This window comes from Odontesthes bonariensis, chromosome 11 (assembly GCF_027942865.1).
Source record: "Odontesthes bonariensis isolate fOdoBon6 chromosome 11, fOdoBon6.hap1, whole genome shotgun sequence".
Lineage (NCBI taxonomy): Eukaryota > Metazoa > Chordata > Actinopteri > Atheriniformes > Atherinopsidae > Odontesthes > Odontesthes bonariensis.
The window spans coordinates 10,772,452-10,781,940 of NC_134516.1; the positions used below are offsets into that span (position 1 = coordinate 10,772,452).

The following is a 9,489-nucleotide window of genomic DNA, read 5'->3' on the forward strand; positions in this document are numbered from 1 at the left end:
AAAAAAAAAAGGCTGAATTTTAAAGGAGGGGGACAATTCTGACAAAACTTACCAGATTATCGCTTCTGCTTAGAGTTCCTGAATTGGCTTTAAAGTTGATACGTTGGCCGAGTCTGCGATTTAGAAACTTCTTGATGAGAAGCCCTGCTTGCTTTAGTTCTCTGAAGGTACACAGCATAATCCTAGGCTGTGCGATATGTTTCACAGAACTAGCAATCAGTGTCTCATCGTTTAAGCATTCACTGGGCAAAACCGTGACCGGCTGCTGAAAGCCACGGTCATAGCTGCTCTGTGTAAAAAAGCAGCGACCTGGCCAATTTTCCTCAGACGACAAACTTGTTGACTGTCCACAGATCGTTCATGGTTCTTGGTTGCTTGGTTTTAAAGGAAATGAAACACTTAGAGGCTGCTGGCCATGACAAATGGGGTTTTAAACATGCAGCGACACACCGAAAAAAACCCCGCTGGTTTGTGATCTGAGATCAAAGTAAAGACCTCTAAACGTGACGTTTTGTTGTATTTAGCTAAAGTTACATATCACAGTTTTAAGGGGAGAAATAAAAAAGGCTCCTTTGAAATTACTAATGACAACCCAGGGGTCGCCCTGCAACTGAGACCTATTCATGACTGCCCGCTCTCCCTCCTGATTCCACGTGATTTACACCGAAAGCAATTACTGATATGTTAAACTGGGCTAGTGTTGACCAAAGTGACACGCGTCGAAGCCTATAGGCCGCACGGCCCCCAGCCGGCCATCCAGCCAGTCATCGAGCCAGCCAGCGGGGTGGAAAGGATATAATCAAAGGAGGCCAGGAGGACGCTGACATCTGGGAGTCTTTGTGTTGTAGGCCTAATTAGATGCCAGGGTGTAAGGGAGGAGGCGAGGCAGGATGGTGTGTGTGTGTGTGTGTGTGTGTGTGTGTGTGTGTGTGTGTGTGTGTGTGTGTGTGTGTGTTTGGAAGGAGGGTGTTGTTTGAGGTGGGAAAAGGAAGGGAAAAGGGGGGCAGCTCTCTTTTTTAACATCTGCTCCAGGAACAAGGGAGGACCCAGCTGAGGTCACAGAACCCCAGACAGCTCCAAACTATCACGGGGATAATGTGGAGGGATAACAGCTTAATGATAACACTTAAAGCCATTGAGAGATCACTGTTCTGAAAACAGACTGTGAGCCTCATGGATAAATGGTAATAATAAGCCCAGATTGGCCATGAATATGGATCGTCATGGCTCGGATTAGATACTGTTCCCTTTGTAAGGTGGGGGGGATTTAAGCAGCCGCGCGTTAATTGCAATCATCGGTCATCAACTACCACCTTTAACTTTTTCTAGGTCCGCGGGCAGGATTATCCTACAGTAAAGTTCTGCTGTTGCACCATCCTTTGGCTTTTAAGCACCGTCACAAGTGACAACGTCGCCCTTTGTACCCAATAAAGTCAGCCATTCTCACGGGCTTACAAGTCGGCACGAGTAAGAAGTTTATCGTTGTTAACTCAAATAAAGATATCCAAGGGGGTGCCTTGAACTCTGTCCCGTCTCACACGCAACAAAACATTTCAATTGAGCAACAGCCGCAGTGGAAACATATCAATAAAAGAACTTCCTGTGATCTGCACCTTTGGACAGCCCTCATTATGAATCGGTTTAGTCGTGGGTTATAAATCAAACTATATTAGAAATAATGCAGCAAATGCATTTAAGCAAGTATTTAAATAGCCATCTGGAGGAAAAGAATGCAGGAGGGCAAGCCAGAGACTTAAGAAGAACGTGCATTTCGCATGAGTTTTCAATTACGGCTTCACATTCTATCTTAAACCTTTCAAAAACACAAGAGCTCTCAGAAACAAAAGCCTCTAAGCCAAAGAGTGTTTCTGTGATCAATACCCTCTAAAAAGGGAGCATGCCAGGAAGTGCCAGGGCCTGAAAATGGATGGTGGGGGTGATTGGACATTGATTGGTGAACCCCCTTTGCCCGAGGAACCAATTCATTTTGTCTCCATGCCCTATGCCTGGCTTGAAAGGGAGGCAGACTGAAATGAGGTCAGCTCAGAGGCTTCCCTCCCCTACGCCCCCTCCTCCCGGTAAAGGACCCACTTCTCTCTTTCTTTTTCTTCTGAATGATTCATCCTGACTGCCATGTCCTGGGAGAAGAATGAACGACTGGGAAGATTATACGTTTGAGTCTCGCTTTTAATTCACCTGGTACACGGAGGGAAGTGGGAGGGGACGCAGAGGTGTTGGAGGGTGGTGGGGGCTGCTATTGCTTTCCATTCATCGAGGAGAAAATTGAAGCATGAGAGTGTCTGATGTGGGGTTTAATGTGTGGACAGAGAGGTCCATCTGCATTCTAGCCGCACAGATGGTTTCTGCTGATCGGATGTTTTGAGTCCCTCTGCTGGCCAGCTTGTCTGATCCTGCTTCTGCATGTGCCCCGGAACCGTTGGCACCATCAACTGCAGCCTGGCATAGCCTAACATACAATTATAGTGTCTGAGAGCCTCAAACAATGACGCATATCTTACGCTGGCCTGTTACTATTGGCAAACCCTTCATTAAGCAGAATGTTAAGCTGGATGTTACATTGTTTTCTTATGGTTGCTGCCATGGTGTGTTTATGATAAACCGGTAGTCATCACACTTCTACCGCAGTTAGCTCTGATTGGTTATCACATGGGTATGACTGTGTGAGACTCAATTTAACAGGTCCCTTAATCATCAACGTTCAACTCCAGGAAAAGCGCTATTGATATAAATCAAATGATCGTTTCTGTTTCTGTGTCTCATCCATCATAAACAGCATCAGAATGTGCACATCTATATGAACACTGACATCATGCCGCTGGAACTTGCGTGTCATGTGCGGCCATTTAAAGATAATAAGAGAAGTATGGACTTGTGTTATTGGTTAAGGGAACAGGTTTCCTAGTAAGCAAGTCATCAAGCTCAGTTCTCACTCTTAGCTTGTGACACACTAAGGATTTATCGGCTCCTTTTGGCTTCAAATTGTGTGACACTGGGTATCATTTGGCATATTTTTCAATTTCAATTCAATTCATTTTTATTTATATAGCGCCAAATACAACAGATGTCATCTCAAGCCAATTGGAATTCAATTCATTGTAATCATAATTATTTATAAAATAATCCAATTAATTTATATAGAGCCAATTCAAAAACAATTGTAGATGTGTGGTTTCTATTGGTTCCCATTATTCCGCTCCAATGACACAAACAACTTTTGTTTCCACGAAGATCTGCAGTCGTTTGTTTGCATGTCCTTAAGAAAGAGGTCCACCCTCAGGATCAAACACTTCCACGGCCACAGGGCTTTGACGAAATTGCCACATTTGTTGCCATGGCAATAAGAACAGGTTTGGATAGGTTTCTGCAATGTTTGTAATCCTGACAGTACTGCGTACAGGAAAAAAATAAAAAGGAGAAGCTTTGTGTGCACAAAAGCGGTACAGAATGCATGGCCGTTTGCTTCAGTTTTCAGTGTCATTGTAATCTGGAGAAGAAAAAAGAACAGCCTGTACACTGCTGAATGCCCTTTGAACAACATGCGAATAGTAAAGCTACGAGGGTTCCCTTAAAAATAACAGATGACAAACAACTAATTATAATTTCATAATTTAAAGTCCAAACTGGTTCCTACGAGGGTCATTGCAAGTGTCAAGCAACCGCATTAATGGCTGAAAATAGCTCCAAAACACTTAAAAACCCAATGGTGCTCAATTTCGACAATGACAAGGTGAAAAGAGTAAAAGGCGATCCTGTGTGTTTAATGAGTGAGGAACAAATGGAGCAGCTCATTGCGTTCACAAGTCACAGCGTTGTGAGACATGCCGGAGGGCCATGGGAGTTGTGCAAATCCTTTGGTGGGTGTTCCAGTAACCCCACAGACATCTGACACCGCGTTCTGCGTTGTTTAATCGCCCGTGCTTATATTCTCACTTATCACCCAACGCTCCAGTTCTGTCATCTTGTGTGTTCTCTGCGAGCTGTCATTTCATTCATTCTCTGCGTGATCCATTTAGCAGAAATCTGCATGAAGGCTTTTCAGCTGAGCTGCCACTTTGAAGAGTGTACTGTCAATATTTGACTTGGCTGAACTGTTCAAGAAAGCCTGTCAAGTATGACTGATGCTCCATCTAATCAGGACTTAGAATCCAGAGGATTGAAAAGACTTGTCCTCTGTCTGATGTTACACAAAGCTAACGCCTGAATTACTTCCTAATCAAAACTGTGTCAAACAAGATGAAGAGGAAACAAACTGGGAACAAGAAAATGTTGCTGTCTGACACTTTCAGTGATGAAGATTCTGCCTGGACTTGTCAGAGCAGCCTTAAATCTTGTTTAGTCAGCAGTGCTTAGGAGAGAATTTGATGTGGGTTTGGAGGTCGGGTGGAAAAAGAAAAAAGAAAAACAATGACTGCAATGCCGTCATCCTGCTCATAAGGGGAGTCCCTGCAATTCCCAGCGCTTATCCCACCAGATGCGTAGGATGCTTTAATATACATCCTGGAAAAAAAAAAGGAAAAAAAAAAAATGAACTGAACTGAGCTTCCTGTTGTGGGACTCCCAACTTAAACCCGGCCTTGCTTCAGCGAGCAGCGTGACTCTCTGCTGAACTCTCTCATGATAGCCCTTCAGGTAGAGAAATGAAGCCATAAAAAATAGATTCGGAAAACTCAAGGGCGACGCTTCTAACCAAGAGAGGGCAGAGGAATTTTTCCAACCGTTATCAAAATACACAATACCCCCCCCCCCCATTTTGGTGGTATGTGAGCATCATGCGATGGGCAGCTCACCAGGAAAATGAACACATGCATTTCATCAGCAGGCTACTGACAGCTTGAGAAACAACAGCGTGTTTGTCTATATGAATGTTTTCCATTGTGCTTTCTCTCCAAGAAAGATATTGTAGGCAAAACACATGTTTGACAGCGTGAAACCAACCACAAACCCATTTTTTCCTCCTTTACGAGTAACAGTAACAGATTAAGAAAACAAGTAAATAGCATGCTTTGAGTGTCTCACTTGCGTAATATTATGATATATTTGATCATAATATTACTTATTATGTTATGTGTCCAAACTTTACTTTGTTTGGACAAAAATCTATGAAATGATCAGCACTTGCTACTATGCTAATTAGCATAGCTCATGTTCTCGTTTTTTTTTCTTCGTTTCCTTTTGTCATTTTAAGACCAGACTCAAAAGGCAAACTGTTGGTTGAGCTGTTGAACTGTTGAGAGAAAATGTCAGAGATACACTTAAAGGCGGGGTAGGGGATCTTTTTCTGGAACATTTTTTTACATATTGCTTGAAATACTCTTCACACCTCCATTGCAAACAATTAATTAAAAGTTTTGACACAAAAATGAAAAGTTTTAGTGGCCTCTAGAACGAACAATCTAGGAAAAACAGTATCCAATCATTGTGAACGGTCCGTTCACAATGATTGGATACTGATGCCGTCTATCAAACTGCAATCTGCTCCTCCCTCCCCCTCCTTCCCCCTGTGCGCGTACCCTGCTCCGTGAACGAATTACACGTCCAGAAGCTTGGCAGGAAGCTAAACTAGAGCTAGCTTGGCTAGCACCTAGCATTATTAAACGTATAGTTAGCATATACTAAATACGGCAACGATCGATGCTTGCTGTCAGAACAGCGCTCGTGCACCTTCGTGCTCGTGCGAGTTCATGCCTTCGGGGGGAAAGTGAAGAAAAGGGTTGGGACTTTTTACCTGTGTATTTTCAAAATGCAGCTTCGCTGGACTCAAAATCCAGGATCTCCTACCCTACCTTTAAGCATGCAATGCAAATTTGTACATGTTTACTGAGGTAATGCCTGAGGTGCATGGAACATGTAAAAACTTCAAACTTGCAAATCTGAAACATTTTTCTATGGAAAATGGACTTTTTGTCATACTCTGCACCAAAAGTCCTCATTTCGGTGCCACCTAAATACATCAAACTTTACAGTTAATTCAGTGAGTTTTTCCAGAAGGGAGTCCTAATGTATCAGCCACATTTTCTAACTAATACAATTCTAAAATCTAATATCCCCTCAGTAAACTGATCCATTAGCAGGAACCTTTGTCAAAAAGCTTTGACAACAAAAAGTAACAAGAATGTTAGAATTGCATTCCAATTTTAGATTAGATACTGAATTTACATCTCTAAAACTAAGAATATACAATAAGCTACCCAGATAGCAGTGCACTCCGGGGCGGATCCGCCCTCAAGCCGGGCAGGTCCGCATTCCGGTCAACCACTTGCCTCTCCTCCCCACAGTGTTATAGGACCCGTTGCGGACTCTAGGCGGATCCGCACATTGTACGCGCTCCCCAGATAACAGTGGACTCCGGGGCGGATCTAGCCTGGCTGACGCATCCACATCTCGATGAGATGGTGGTCTGGGAACTAGGTGTGCATTTTCTCGTATTTGAGGCGTGGTTTACGAATGCCTAGAGCCGTTTATTGGGCGCTACGAATGTCTATCAACTGGATTCATAGCCAATTGTATCACTTATACCAGATGACGTATGTAGAGCGACAGAAATTCGACGAGGAAGAAGAGGACGCTTTACTGTGTATGAGAAGACGATGGCGTTTAACAATTATTGTCGTTTGTGCAAAGTTAATATGAGGGTAGAAGGCATATACGGTCACTCTGCAGACTGTTGGATTAACACTCTACAAGCTTCGGTGTCGCGCATAGACGTCGTCATCGTCTTGCTGCGCCCCCCCCCCGTTCTGTGATTGGTTCCCTAACGCAGACAAAAATAAGGGCGGTGGTTTCCAGGCTGCCTTTGCAGTGTGAATGAAATTGCGCGCAAAGCAGCATGGGAATTCCCAGGCTAGGGCGGATCCGTCGTCCTGATCAACCGCTCACCCCGTGAGGCGAAAAGAGCCTCCACACGCTCTTTTCAAACCTCGGTGCATTCGGAGTTGGGCAGCGACACGCCCCGCCCCCAAACAATGTACTGTGAAACAGCGGAAGCGCTGCACACTCTAGGCGGATCCGCACCATTCTTTGTTACACTGTCATTGGAAGTTGGAAAGCAACAGCAAAACGTCTCCTTCGGCAGTAAACTTTCTACACTTTAAGTAAACTGTTAAAACTGTTAATATGTGCTTGTTTATGCAGATGGAAAGCGGGTGAATCTGTCTCTATGATTTAACTTTTAACTTTGTAATATAGCATAGCGATATAGCATATAGCATAGCGAGCGTGGTTAGCTAGCTCACATAGCATTTTGCCGGTAGGTAATGTAGATTTGAGTTAGCCCTGGTAGTTTTGGTCACTATATCATTCACTCATTCATCTAAGTTGACTATACACAGGTTATTTTTGTTAGTCTTAAACTGCATTCCTATATTTAGAAATTCTATGTCTGAAGTATGTGACAGATTGTCTATTTTGGAGTGCATCACTATGTGTGTCCTGTCACATTACAAAGTGTGATTATGATGGCGGATGATGATAACTTAATTGAAAATCTCCTTTTGTGATTACACATTCTGTCGCTTGTGCTTCCACTGAACATGATGTCTGCAAGCATGCCATCCAGTGGTTCAACTTGGCAGCAGATAGGGGAACCTCAAGGAGACGCAGAACACACGAGGTTCACCCTGCTGACCATGTCTAAGCACAGCACATCACATGTTATGCCAGTTCTTTTTTATTTATTTTTTTTCATTTAAATGAGTATGTGAGTATTCATAAATAAATTTAAGAATTTCCATCACATTTTTTAATGTTTTTTTGTGTCTATTATCTTATTAGCCACTTGTAGTGATGTGTTGGTCAATCTGGTTTTTGTGACAGCTCTTTTAAGTGAACTCAATTCCACTTAATTGGTTGTATCCAACCAATCATACGATCACAAGGATCATACTCTGTCCCATATATCTCCAGGGAGGTTGGTGGAGGTTACTGTCCTGGTATAGAGGATGAGGGAGGCAGGGAGAGCAGTACAGCACAATGGATAGCAGATGAGATGAAGTACCCAGAGAGAACCCATGCATGTACAGAGAGAACATGCAAACCACATACAGAGAGACCCCTGGCTGGATTCTAACACCTGCAACAGTGCTACCAACTGCACCACTGTGCAGCCTCAAAACTGTAAATTTACTCGTACTAATAACCCAATTTTAAGTCTTTTGCAGCTTCACAATAAATCATTTTCCGGTGTATAAGGCTAAACTGGTGGGATTTTTATGGAGTCATTTCTAGTTAGTAAGTATTTACTCTTTTTTTTTTTTTTTAAATTGTACAAATTTCGCAGCCTTGAAACAAATGTAGCTAGCTAATTAGCCAAGTAGGGATGTGTTTAGGGTGTGAGGAAAAAATAAGAATGCTGCTAAATACCAATTTGGCTGATTTTAAAGGTTTCATTAAGTCAAAATATCTGATGTTAGCTAGTTAGCAAGGAGAAGGGGGAGATATTTCTCATTAGTCTACTATATAGATCTTTTTTTGCGGCAGACACATCATCGTGTCTTAGCAGGAAATGCACAGGTGTATTGATGATGGCTGCGTTCCGCATGGGGGAATGTGCTGCAACTGCACATGCTGGTTCATTGTCACGGTTGACTGGGTAGTTATAAGGAACTTAGTCATCCTCAATGTTAGTCATTGCACCTGTGATTTCCACTTTGTAAAAAGTCAGATATCAGGTGGAAAGGTTTCACTGTTTTTTATGTTGTAATTCTCAAATGTGCTAAAGTGGAACTAGTTTATTAGTTAAATGGCCATATGTACTTTTCTTGATCTGCTTAGTGTAATGTTGCAACTAACAGGCTAATTTAAATAGAGAACACATGTTAAGGGTGTAAAAGGCTAATTCAGCATTGGAAAAACATTTTTTTAACGATTTTCTCCATGTTTGCGTGGTCACTGCTTTTGGCAACCTTATGTAAAACTCTTAAAACTTGATGAAATGCTCAAAATCAAAAGAAAGGGCTAAAACTTGCAGACTTAGAATATGTTAATGCTACACACCAGGAAATATGTTGTTTCCACTTGCAGAAGTAAACTCAAACTAGACAGAACGAAAAAAATCTATTAACTGGAATTATCATATGCCAAAGTTTTGTCTGAATTACTGCAGGTCAAATTTGCATTGACACATCCCTTCATGCTCTTCCCCCCCTTTGGCTCACTTCTTTCCGACTATGGATGAAAGAGAAACTCTTCAGCTTCCTACAGTCAGAAGATAGACAAGCTGGAACCCAAACTTACTCAGCGCCGGCCGGATCCTCTGCACTCAACAGGTCTGCAGCTCCCAGACGGTCATAGGTGTTTTGGTTGGGAAGATAATGCGATGATGTCGACTCTCCTTTGATGGCAGCTGAAAACATGCTGTTGTAAATTCCCCCTGGAAGTGTTGCAGGGGGAGAGGAAGCCACACACAAACACACACTTAAACCCCACTATCTATGCTGCCAGTGCTGGAAGTCTGCAGCAACACCCAGTAAA

The 9,489-nt window shown here is 42.8% G+C and overlaps 1 protein-coding gene across 3 annotated transcripts in view; it reads right to left on the minus strand.

The window, feature by feature from the left end:
- The window catches only part of LOC142391613 (nck-associated protein 5-like), a 156,230-nt gene extending 146,765 nt beyond the window's left edge, over window positions 1-9,465 (minus strand). For 2 of the 3 annotated variants that reach the window (XM_075477478.1, XM_075477477.1), the window contains exon 1: window positions 9,253-9,465. In XM_075477478.1, the coding sequence (XP_075333593.1) occupies window positions 9,253-9,371 (119 nt within the window). In that variant the 5' untranslated portion in view covers window positions 9,372-9,465. The remainder of the gene's footprint in view (window positions 1-9,252) is intronic. The other variant, XM_075477481.1, reaches the window with a different exon arrangement.
- Window positions 9,466-9,489: the final 24 nt, after the last annotated feature.